Genomic DNA, 13,521 nt, shown 5'->3' with positions numbered 1-13,521 from the left:
CATAGGTACACTTCAACTGTGAGAGACGGAATCTAAAACAAAAATCCAGAAAATCACATTGTATGATTTTTAAATAATTAATTTGCATTTTATTGCATGACATAAGTATTTGATCACCTACCAACCAGTAAGAATTCCGGCTCTCACAGACCTGTTAGTTTTTCTTAAAGAAGCCCTCCTGTTCTCCACTCATTACCTGTATTAACTGCACCTGTTTGAACTCGTTACCTGTATAAAAGACACCTGTCCACACACTCAATCAAACAGATTCCAACCTCTCCACAATAGCCAAGACCAGAGAGCTGTGTAAGGACAGGGATAAAATTGTAGACCTGCACAAGGCTGGGATGGGCTACAGGACAATAGGCAAGCAGCTTGGTGAGAAGGAAACAACTGTTGGCGCAATTATTAGAAAATAGAAGAAAATAGAAGAAGTTCAAGATGATGGTCAATCACCCTCGGTCTGGGGCTCCATGCAAGATCTCACCTCGTGGGGCATCAATGATCATGAGGAAGGTGAGGGATCAGCCCAGAACTACACGGCAGGACCTGGTCAATGACCTGAAGAGAGCTGGGACCACAGTCTCAAAGAAAACCATTAGTAACACACTACGCCGTCATGGATTAAAATCCTGCAGCGCACGCAAGGTCCCCCTGCTCAAGCAGGCGCATGTCCAGGCCCGTCTGAAGTTTGCCAATGACCATCTGGATGATCCAGAGGAGGAATGGGAGAAGGTCATGTGGTCTGATGATTCAAAAATAGAGCTTTTTGGTCTAAACTCCACTCGCCGTGTTTGGAGGAAGAAGAAGGATGAGTACAACCCCAAGAACACCATCCCAACCGTGAAGCATGGAGGTGGAAACATAATTCTTTGGGGATGCTTTTCTGCAAAGGGGACAGGACGACTGCACCGTATTGAGGGGAGGATGGATGGGGCCATGTATTGCGAGATCTTAGCCAACAACCTCCTTCCCTCAGTAAGAGCATTGATGATGGGTCGTGGCTGGGTCTTCCAGCATGACAACGACCCGAAACACACAGCCAGGGCAACTAAGGAGTGGCTCCGTAAGAAGTATCTCAAGGTCCTGGAGTGGCCTAGCCAGTCTCCAGACCTGAACCCAATAGAAAATCTTTGGAGGGAGCTGAAAGTCCGTATTGCCCAGCGACAGCCCCGAAACCTGAAGGATCTGGAGAAGGTCTGTATGGAGGAGTGGGCCAAAATCCCTGCTGCAGTGTGTGCAAACCTGGTCAAGAACTACAGGAAACGTATGATCTCTGTAATTGCAAACAAAGGATTCTGTACCAAATATTAAGTTCTGCTTTTCTGATGTATCAAATACTTATGTCATGCAATAAAATGCTAATTAATTACTTAAAAATCATACAATGTGATTTTCTGGATTTTTGTTTTAGATTCCGTCTCTCACAGTTGAAGTGTACCTATGATAAAAATTACAGACCTCTACATGCTTTGTAAGTAGGAAAATATGCAAAATCAGCAGTGTATCAAATACTTGTTCTCCCCACTGTACGTGAGAATGCTATTCATTGACTACAGCTCAGCGTTCAACACCATAGTGCCGTCAAAACTCATCACTAAGCTAAGGACCAAACACCTCCCTCTGCAATTTGATCCTGGACTTCCTGACGTGCCGCCCCCAGGTGGTAAGGGTAGGTTACAACACATCTGCCACGCTGATCCTCAACACGGGGGGCCCCTCAGGGGTGTGTGCTCAGTCCCCTCCCGTACTCCCTGTTCACTCATGACTGCACGGCCAGGCACGACTCCAACACTATCATTTAATGTGCTGATGATACAACAGTGGTAGGCCTGATCACTGACAACGATGAGACAACCTATAGGGTGGTCAGAGACCTGACTGTGTGGTGCAACAACAACAACCTCTCCCTCAATGTGATCAAGACAAAGGTGATAATTGTGAACTACAGGAAAAGGAGGACCGAGCATGCTCCTATTCTCATCGTTGGGGCTGTAGTGGAGCAGGTTGAGAGCTTCAAGTTCCTTGGCGTTCACATTACCAACATGGTACACCAAGACAGTCATGAAGAGGGCATGACAAAACCTATTCCCCCTCAGGGGACTGAAAAGATTTGACATGGGTCCTCAGATCCTCAAAAGGTTTTACAGCTGCACCATCGAGAGCATCCTAACAGGTTGCATCAATGCTTGATATAGTAAGTGCTCGGCCTCCGACCACAAGGCACTACAGAGGGTAGTGCGTACGGCCCAGTACATCACAAGGACCAAGCTTCCTGCCATCCAGGACCTCAATACCAGGTGGTGTCAGAGGAAGGCCCTAAAAATTGTCAAAAACTCCAGGCACCCTAGTCATAAACTGTTCTCTCTGCTACCGCACGGCATGCAGTACCAGAGTGCCATGTCTTGGTCCAAGAGGCTTCTAAACAGCTTCTACCCCCAAGCCATAAGACTCCCGAACAGCTAATCAAATGGCTACCCAGACTATTTGCATTGCCCCCCCCCGCCCCCTCCTCCTCTTATATGCTGCTGCTACTCTGTTATTATCTATGCATAGTCACTTTGACAACTCTACCTAGATATACATATTACCTCAATTACCTCGACACCGGTGCCTCCGCACATTGACTCTGTACCAGAACCCCCTGTATGTAGCAACACTTTTTATTTACAGCTGCTCTTTAACTGTTTGTTATTCTTATCTCTTACTTAATTTGGGGGGTATTTTCTAAGCGTTTCACTGTAAGGTCTACACCTTTTGTATTCGGCGCATGTGACAAATACAATTTGATTTGACTGGGATATTAAATGTCTGATAATAGTGATATTATTAACAGGCGCTCTCACCGGACAGCAGCATGGGGTCCTTCTCCAGTGACTTCCTGACTTGGTCTGATTCGCCGGTCAGTGAGCTCTCATCGATCTTCAGGTCGTTGCCCTGGATCAGGATACCATCAGCTGGCAGCAGGTCACCTAGGAAACAGTTACACAGTTATATGACTGCGATATACAACATCTCATCATATACCCTACCTTGGTGCATTTGGTCAATGTGTTAACTCATTATATTGGTTCACTGTATCCTGTCTGTGGAATATTACAGAATGTTGAATTCAAACTATATCTCTCACCGCGTTTTAAAGGAAACCTGTCTCACCGCGTTAACGGAACCCTGTTTCACCGCGTTTTAACGGAACCCTGTCTCACCGCGTTTTAACGGAACCCTGTCTCACCGCGTTTTAACGGAACCCTGTCTCACCGCGTTTTAACGGAACCCTGTTTCACCGCGTTTTAACGGAACCCTGTCTCACCATATTTGATCTGGGTGATGTCTTACCTTGTTTTATCTGAACCTTGTTTTACCGCGTTTTAATTTAACCATGTTTTAATGCGTTTTAAATTAACCATGTCTTACCATATTTGATCTGGGCGATGTCTCCCGTCACCAGTTCGGACACGGGGATCTGGATGACCTGGCCTTTGCGGATGACGGTGAACTTCTGCTCCTGCTCGATGCGGTTCTGCAGCCCGCGGAACTGCTTCTCCTTGCTCCAGTCGTTAAATGCTGTCACCAAGACAACGATTGCCACGGAGAACAAGATGGCGGCGCCCTCGATCCAGCCCGCCTGCGCCTCCCCCTCATCCTCCACTCCCGACGCTGTCTCACCACACACTGGGTAAACCAGAACACAACCATGTTTAATAACAGACCAAAACACCACCAGGTCAATGAAACAGAACCGACACCCGACCAGGTCAATAGAACAGGAACAAAACATGACCAAGTGAATAATACAGGACCAAAACTTTAACAAACTCCCAAAAACACTCTTCATTCTCCCACCTGTCCTAACTGCCCCGGGTTAGGGTGTACTACTCACGCTCGCTATCTCCCCCAGGGGGGTGGTAGAAGGACAGGCCCAGGGAGATTACGGCAGCAATCTCCAGGATGATGAGAGTAACATCCTGTAGGGCCTCCCACACCAGCGCCAGGAAGGACTTCGGTTTTTTAGGAGGGATGAAGTTCTTCCCAAATGCCGCGTGGCGCTTCTCCAGATCCACTGGGTTACCAGACAGACCTGAGAGAAAGGGAGGAGGAGGAGAGGGAAGAAAAGGAGGAGGAAGGAGAAGAGACAGTTAATAGAGTGACCAGTTATCACAGAAATGCATATAACGAGATCAAAACAATAGATGTTGAATATATACACTCACTATAAAGGTATGAAAACATATTCCAACCTGTCAGGGTTAGAAGTCTTTAGGGTATTCAATAGGAAGTGGTGTAAAGTACTTAAGTGAAAATACTTTCAACTTTTACTTTACTACATTCCTAAAGTAAATAATGTACTTTTTACTCCATCCATTCTCCCTGACACCCAAAGGTACTCGTTACATTTTGAATGCTAAGCAGGACAGGAAAATGGTCCAATTCACACTCTTCTCAAGAGAACATCCCTGGTCATCTCTACTGCCTCTTATCTGGGTGACTCACTAAACACAAATGCATTGTTTGTAAATGATGTCTGAGTGTAGGTGTGCCCCTGGCTAACCGTAAATAAAAGAAAAAAGAAAATTTTACCATCTGGTTTGCTTAATATAAGGAATTTGAAATTATTAATACTTTTGATACTTAAGTATATTTAAAACCAAATACTTTTAGAATTTTAATCAAGTAGTATTTTACTTTTACTTGAGTAATTTTCTATTAAGGCATCTTGACTTTTACTCAAGTATGACAATTGGGTACTTTTTCCAACCACTGTCTATAGGTTGCTGTATAAGCCTCGGTACAAATGTCTAAAATTACTTTTGTAGTGAAACGTCTACATCACCCTTTCTTTATCTGAGGATAAACATGACAACAATGGCTGTTGCCATACCAAACAGAACCAAGTAGATGACAGTTCAAACACACCCATCCACACCCCATGTCAGCCTCCCGCTGTTGTCACAAGCTGCTAGACAACCACTGCCAAAGACTTTGCATTTCAGTTGGACAAAACCACACATCGGTCCGACAAACAATAATATCCCTTTTGTAAATTTTTTCATCAATCAAACCGCTAGATCATCTGGTATTGTCCTATTAAGACAAAAATATATTTCATACATTCTGAGTAAGATATCACCTCATGGAAATCTTATGATTCATAATTGTTGCAAATAAACCTAGAAAACTGCAATAAAAAAAAATACAAAAAAAAAAATACAAAAAGAGGTCAGTCAATGAGAACCCATGAGGCGTTTGAAATGATCACAAGGGTGTTGAACTCATTGGGTGCTCCCAAAATGGCAAGCTACTCCCTATGAAGTGCACTACTTTTGACCAGGGCCCATAGGGTGTCATTCGGGATGTAGCTGTCATGACTGTTTCCTGTCCTCTGGGATTGAATGTCAGCAGGATCAGACAGTGAATCAATTATGCTCTAGTCATTCCCACATTGGTCCAGGATTTAACCACTCTCCCTGCTTCGTCCAATCTTTCAATCAGCAGCTTTACACTATGTCCTTGTTGTATCAATCTCCCTCATGTAGTTCAAGGTGTATTCAAATAGATCCGATACTGAGATATGTGGCTAGCTATGGATAACCGGAGTGTGTAACTGGTGAGGTGTATAGGATACATAGAGAGTACAGCACACTAACAGTTATACAAGATCAATAAGTTCAGAATACATTTAGTATTGACATGGCTAGTTATGGTAGTGCATGACTGGTGAGTAGATCCACAACTAAAGACAGCTAACATGCTGATGTATTACAATAGGTTGAATGCTGATATGCAGAACTGTAGTTAGCTATGCTAACCGGATAAATGTGAGAAGGAGCTGGATAAGCAAAATACAGTAAACAGAGTCACAGCCCTCCACGACAGATGCCAGAACTCTAAATTACTTACATCTAGTAGCATAATACAAAGGTCATAAATGGAATATACACAATTTACGGTTATTGTAGAAGATATTAGAACTGTACAAGAAGCAAACATTAGGTTTGATGACAGCGATTGTTTTCCATGCCCTCCTCCGTCGATGCTACTTGTTCAGCCTAGAAAGTGGACAGCTGAGGTCCTCTAAAGAGAAGATGGGCTAGAATAAGATGTCGTCATGACTTTGCCCCTTTGGGTGAGGGTCAGAAAACACCTTTTCTCTCTCTTCCCCTCAGCAGTTTATGACCCCCCCATGAATACCGAAACTCTCCCTCTCCACTCTATAGAATGGACTTTGCAATAAATCCTTTGTTACCACAGAGAGAGACTTTGCAATACAGTAACATAAAAAGGTTGGAGAATGGAACAATATTTCTGTAATCCAACCAGTTGAAAGTGTTCGTTGGTACATAAAGAATATGATGTCAGATCAGTTGTCTGGGACATTATATCTGATGATAGGACGACATACATTGTATCTTGGAAAGTCTATTCATTCTAGTTATCAGATTAAAATGGAATTGTTGTGCAATTTAAATGTTTAAATATGAAACTATTTGTGAAAAGATAAAATGTCATTTTAGCCTTCTAAATGAGAGAATTGTTTTCATAAGTAATTGATGCTCATCCAGGGGCCACGCCCATGTGAACAGACATTGGTTGGAGAGGGATGAAACACGCCCTTCTCTTCCCCAGTATAAAGCCCCCGTGACCCAATTCACGTCAGACTAAGCAAACCCCAGCGTGAGCTGTGGTTACGAATGGTTAAGACCCCTACAAACGATAAGACTAGAAAACCATCCCACGTGGAGCATTGGCTACATGGCTGGAAACGGTCAAACTCTGAGACTATCGACTCACTACAGAAGGAGTGAGAAATTCTAGACGACACAAATTACTAGACTGCGGCTAGAAATTACATAAACCTAGTACGAGAATACCGACAACCGCCGAAGCAACGATTCCATGAGAACATTTCTGAATGGTACTCTGAAGTATCCATTCTAAACATCTACAACCACGAAAGACTTTGTGACTTCAATGAAAGTTAATCAGAGACTCTGATGAAGCCTACAGGATGATCGAGGATTCCAACAGAAGACAACAACGACATACGGGCGTAAATATAAATTGCAATTTCTTTTCGAATGAGCAGCCATTCATAGGCAAAGGATTAGCATTTCAATGAATAAAATTATAGACTGTGTAATGAATCCATTTGTCTTTCCCGCTCTCTCAGTCCCACCCCTTTCCCTTTGTCTACCAAGCTGTCATATCGGCTTAGCCCACTAGGGACTTTTCCATAATTGTTAGTAACAAATATCTACTGTTTGTTTTTATGTATTTCTGTGATTATTTAGTTAGTTAGTAAATAAATAATTAAGCCAATTTGTATATTGCTGATTCATAATTAATGCTAGGGTTCCTGCAGATAACCAAGAATCTTACGACCTTCAGATGAGACTGATAGAAGGTAACAATTAATAATCATGAATGGAAGACTAATTGATAAGATATGAAAATATCTGAAGAGTCGATTCGGGAAATAGAGACAAAACAAAAATCCCGTGGTGCTCCGACTTCCTAGTTAATTAAAGTTTACACGATTAGTTTAATTGCGTAACAATAACTACACAGAGAATTGATTTGATCAAATTACAGTCTTCACATTTAAGGATAGTAAAGACACGACAATGTCTACCATGGGACATTTGTCAGACTTGAACGGTCATTTGAACAACAGTGGTATATTTACACGATTTAATAACATATCAAATTTCATAGGAAACATTATACCCATCGTATATAATGGATATGTTTGAGGATTCTCCATGACTTTCTAGTAACTATAGAAATAGCTATTCATGTCAAATAAACACACAGTTCAATAATAAATACTACGTGATTATAATAGACCATTTGCATACGGTTTGGATAGTTTCAGAAAGCTTAGGCCTACTATACTCACACAGCCTTCCAGATGCATGCCCACTGATAAGGCAAAGAACTGCATTGCAACTCCTTCATGGTTAAATGATCTATCTTGAACGGAAAACAACAACCAAAATATGAATACATTCATTTAACAAGCTGTTAATGGCACAGCAAGCTAATGACACAAGCATGAATACACCGGTGGTTTCAAATAAAGCTATCTTAATGTCACTACTCACACAAAGGTTCTCTCTTCCTATCTGATCAACTCTCACCATCTACACCAGAGACGACACAGACATTGTCAGCTATCGTGACAAATGCATGTGAGGACTCTGTTGAAATGGCACTCTCACTCCTTCCTGTTGGAGGGAGTGATACTGAACAGAGTCCACCGCAGTGAGCTAGTGTGCACTGATGTCTCGCTAGCGGGTTGGGGGGCAGTGTTCAGAGGAATGACAGCGAGCGGACACTGGAGCCCCCCATGGAGTGGCAAGCACATCAATGTGCTGTAGCTCAGGGCAGTTCGCCTGGCACTCCAACAGTTCCTGCAAGAGAAGCATGGAAGGGAAGCATGTCCTGGTCAGATCAGACAACAACGCGGTAGTGGCGTATATCAATCACCATGGCGGACTGAGATCACAGCACCTCCACAAAATGGCTTGCGAGTTCTTGCTGTGGGCTTAGACCCCGGTTAACGCACATCCACTGGGTCTTGAACCGGGTAGCGAACATGCTTCCGAGAAATGGCCTGCTGAAGGAGGACTGGAGTCTACACCCTCAGTTGGTGTTAGAGCTGTGGGAAAGGTTTGGGAGAGGGCAGGTGGACCTGTTTGCATTCATTGTCCCAGCTGGTTGTTGATGTCGGACAACAAGATCTTAACTATCTGAATCAGAAATTATAAATTAGGGTTGGACTGAAAACCTACAGGACAGTAGATCTCCAGGAAGAGGATTGGGCAATCCTGTTCTAGGCCCTCTGCGTTTGGATGACCTCGCTCACGATTGGCCAGCAACAACACTTTGTGTTCCCACCATTTCCCCTGATCACAGCTAAGCTAGACAGGGTCAGCTTGAAGGGCCACCGGCGGCTCTTGATAGCCATATACTGCTCTCCAGGTTTATGAAGGGAGTTAGACGTCTGTGTCTAGTGAAGGCCCCTTCTGTGCAAAAATGAGACCTTGACGTGGTGCTGTCAGCACCTTGCTAGGCAACCTTTTGAGCCCCTGGAGTTAGCGTCTTTGAAGCACTGATCCATAAAGGTGGCATTTCTGTTGGCTATTACCTCTACTAAGAGGCTTAGTGAACTTCATGCTCTTTCAGTGAGCGCTGAATGTTTCCGAATGGGTGCAGACAAGTGGAGTGTTATCCTCCGGCCTAGCCCCTCTCATGTCAAAGGTCCTGTCTGACAGACATGTGAACCGGCCCTCGCATTTATCCGCATACGCACCTTCCATGGCTGCAAGTGGGCTGGGTTTTTACCCAAGTTTCCTGTGCCCGGTGAAGGCACTTGACACTTACGTTACACGGACTAAGACAATACGACAGTCGGATCAGCTGTTCGTATGTTATGGTCAGAGAGTCCTGGGGAAGAGCCTATCGAAACAGAGACTCTCACATTGGATTGTGGACACTATTACTACAGCATATCCGCTGGCTGACCGGCCAGGTCAGGATGGCCGTATTGGGTGTTGCCTCCACTTCCTTAGAGGGGGATGGAGGGACACAGCAACCATGACTGCCCTGAGCTCAGTGCTACAAGATTTTGCTCGTCTGGCCATGCCTAGTTCATGATTAATCTGGTATTGTGATACCATATTGCCCTCCAGGACACCTACACCACCCGATGTCACAGGAAGGCCAAAAAGATCATCAAGGACAAAAACCACCCGAGCCACTCCCTGTTCACCCCGCTATCATCCAGAAGGCGAGGTCAGTACAGGTGCATCAAAGCGGGGGCCGAGAGACAGAAGCTGTTTTTCAATCTCAAGGACATCAGACTGTTAAACAGCCATCACTAACATTGAGTGGCTGCTGCCAACATACTGACTATAGCCACATTAATAAATAAAAATTGGATGTAATAAATGTATCGCTAGCCACTTTAAAACAATGCCACTTTATATAATGTTTACATATCCTACATTACTCATCTCATATGTACAGTATATACTGTACTCTATACCATCTACTGCATCTTGCCTATGCCATTCGGCCATCCATATATTTTAATGTACATATTCTTACATGCTGACCAGACTCGCGTCGCTAAATACATTTTGAAATCCATGTTATTCAATTCTTGCACCCACCCACGTGCCATCTCCTCATTGGTTATACCCACGTGGGTGATTGAACAGCAAGCTAGCTAAATAGGACAAATTAACATTAGCTAGCAAGTGCAAGCACGATAGCGCACGCGTGCAGCCGGTTTGGGTTCCATGTTATTCATTCCTTTACACTTGTGTGTGTATAAGGTAGTTGTTGTGAAATTGTTAGATTACTTGTTAGATATTACTGCATGGTCAGAACTAGAAGCACAAGCATTTCACTACACTCGCATTAACATCTGCTAACCATGTGTATGTGACAGATAACATTTGATTTGATCCAATATAGTGCTACATAACGAAGGTTACGTATGTAACTACGGTTATATGAGCTATTGGATCGCTCCAATCCTCGAGTCTACGGCGTCTCGAAAAAGGACATGAGGTGGGAGTCGTGCGGCGGCAGCTATTTAAGGGGGTCAGCCGTAGCACTGCCTGGTACACTTACTCGGAATGTATCCTGCCGAGTGGAATGACGCCATATTGGACTGATCCAATAACTCACATAACCGTGGTTACATATGTAACCTACGTTTCTATTTGTTTGTTTCTTAAAATGCAACTATCGAACCGCGAGAGTTTGGACTTCTGTTTTGAAGAGGATGAGTCTAAATTGCATTTCACTATTAGTTTTACACAAATAATTGTAAATATTCAATAAAACTGCCAATTGGTAATTTATATTTAAAGTACTGATGATGGGTGTACTGTTGCTTGTATGTGTTGTGCCCGTGTGCTTACTGTGACTGTCACCCTGATATTAGCCACTAGGTAGCTACTTCTGACACGTTGCAGGACAAGTAGTGCTTGGCAAGAGGGAGTGAAGGACACTGTATCCCGGTGTTGTTGCCGTTCATGCCCTCCGCATTGAATAGACGGCATGTACGTATCAAAGTGACATCTAGATGGTTATCAATCAGTCATTTCTTGTTTAGGTTCCTATCCTTCCAAAAGTCAGGGCTACAGCTACCGCCGGCCACACCGTGATAAAGCTGCCCAGTGGGAAGGTTGGCAAGGACCTCGATACAAACACCGGTGCACTGGTCGCCATGTTAGCTACCGCAAGCAATACAGATTCCCAGGCACCTCAATACAACCTAGACATTCGCACCGATTTATTGACTCGTCATGCAGCCCAATCAGCCACGGCAAAACGGTCTTGAGTGGCAACAAATCTGCCCAATTAGCTGATTCCATACACCCACTCGCCCATTCGCCGGTCGCCACATTGGCTTGCAGCTTGCAAACCCATACTTGCTTTACAGCCCTTACCAGACTGATAACCGTGTAGCAAACATCCATGTAAGCTCAAGAGATCCGGTGGCTTGTGAAGCTAGAGGAGGAATGTACTGTGGACAAATAAAATGAGGAAAAGGAAGGAGAAAAAAAGCCCCAAAACAAAGCACCGCTGCCAAGCGCTCTCTGGTTGGCTATCTGTCAGGATCTGAGTCTAGTCTGGAGATTGGGTGCTATCAGAAGTGACAGAGTATTGTCTGTGGACACTGTCTGCCTAGAGTCCTGTTCTGTTAGTCTGGCCTCCCAGTTACCATGATAAATGTGAAGCGTTGCTGTCACTTTTTCATCCCTCTATTTCCATGGGCAGTAATACAGGAGCAGGTGCAGAGGGAGGAAGGGAGGGAGGAAGGGAGGGAGGGAGGGGTCGGTGGAGAGGAAGAGGAAAAAAGAGGTATAGAGGAAGTCATATGGAAAGAAAGGAAGAAAGAGAGAGCGAGAGAAAGCGAGAGAGGAAAACTGAAAGGAAATCCATCTTGACGCAGCCTGACAGAAAATACATACAAGACAACCATCGTTCAGTGAAGTCGAGGGGTTATGGGATGGCAGCCGCAGAGGGGGCCAACGAATAATTTGGGAGAAGTTGCCGTGGAAAACAGAAGAAGCGAATGATGAGGTGTCTGGGATTTCAGGGGCATCGTCTGCACACAGACAAACATGACACAGCAACGGGTTGTCAGGCTAGGCAAAAACGACACTGTTACAGTCTGAAGTTGCCAGGTTGAGTCAAAATCACCATTTATAGCCTTTTAAAAAAAATATATTTTTTACATTTACCCTTCATTTAACTAGGCAAGTCAGTTAAGAACAAAATCTTATTTACAATGACGGCCTACCTGGACGACAATGGGCCAATTGTGCGCCGCCCTATGGGTCTCCCAATCACTAGCCGATGTGATGCAGCCTGGATTCAAACCAAGGACTGCATTGACACCTCTTGCATTGAGATGCAGTGCCTTAGACCGCTGAGCCACTCGGGAGCCCAAATAGTCTGAGGCTAAAATAAATAAATAAATAAATAGGTGTTTTCTTTGTCACATACACTGGATAGGTGCAGTCAAAAGCCTTTATAGTCTTGGGTTGCCAGTTTGGGTACAAATCTCTTAGTGATTTTCTAACAGGGTATTATGTGGAATAATGTATTTCTGTGGATGAAACATAACTTCTCTGAATAGAAGAACACATATTTCTGTGAGTAGCCTAAAACATAAATCAAAGCACAAACTACTTATCAAGCAGCATGGCCACATGCTGATTACATGGGTTTCTGTTGAAATGTGTATTATTATTTGCTCACTTTGCATTTTATGGGAACACATGCCTTCTCCTGACACTTGCTAGTGGCAGCAGATTTGCAGAGGAATGCGCTGTGAATGTAAAGATGACGACGTCAGACTTCCCCTTCAGAAAGGGGAAAATGGATCGAGTTGACGAGATTATTCTCTGTAGTCTATAGCCCCCAAACTCAACTCTGGACCTCGAAGCCAGTTCCACTGCTTTTTATTATATTTTTCTACTCCAATCAGGGACTGATTTAGACCTGGGACACCAGGTGTGTGCAATTCATTATCAGGTAGAACAGAACCAGCAGGCTCCGAACCTCGAAAGGTAAGAGTTGAATACCCAGGGGCCCAGTTTCACGATAGCGATGGAATTTAGGCTTAGGAGTGTTTTAACGATGCATCTTTCCTACAACGGTCAAATATTTAACATGCGTTTCCCAAAACACCACGCAGAGAGAACGGTCGCTACGTGCATTGTTGGAGCATGTGTCGATATACAGTTGAAGTCGGAGGTTTACATACACTTAGGTTGGAGTCATTAAATCTCATTTTTCAAGCCACTCCACAAATTCCTTGTCAACAAACTATAGTTTTGGCAAGTCGGTTAGGACATCTACTTTGTGCATGACAAGTCATTTTTCCAACATTTATTTACAGACAGATTATTTCACTTATTATTCACTGCATCACAATTCCAGTGGGTCAGAAGTTTACATGCACTAAGTTGACTGTGCCATTAAACAGCTTGGAAA

General features: G+C 43.9%; 1 protein-coding gene across 8 annotated transcripts in view; it reads right to left on the bottom strand.

Annotated features, from left to right (window-relative positions):
• The window catches only part of LOC139563299 (plasma membrane calcium-transporting ATPase 1-like), a 168,770-nt gene that overhangs the window by 90,742 nt on the left and 64,507 nt on the right, over positions 1-13,521 (bottom strand). For all 8 annotated transcript variants that reach the window (XM_071381876.1, XM_071381930.1, XM_071381866.1 and 5 more), the window contains 3 exons: positions 3,881-4,078; positions 3,415-3,672; positions 2,847-2,972 (listed from right to left, as the gene is read on the bottom strand). In XM_071381876.1, the coding sequence (XP_071237977.1) occupies positions 2,847-2,972; positions 3,415-3,672; positions 3,881-4,078 (582 nt within the window). The remainder of the gene's footprint in view (positions 1-2,846; positions 2,973-3,414; positions 3,673-3,880; positions 4,079-13,521) is intronic.

This window comes from Salvelinus alpinus, chromosome 2 (assembly GCF_045679555.1).
Source record: "Salvelinus alpinus chromosome 2, SLU_Salpinus.1, whole genome shotgun sequence".
NCBI classification, from domain to species: Eukaryota; Metazoa; Chordata; class Actinopteri; order Salmoniformes; family Salmonidae; genus Salvelinus; species Salvelinus alpinus.
This window is presented reverse-complemented; position numbering and strand designations above follow the sequence as displayed.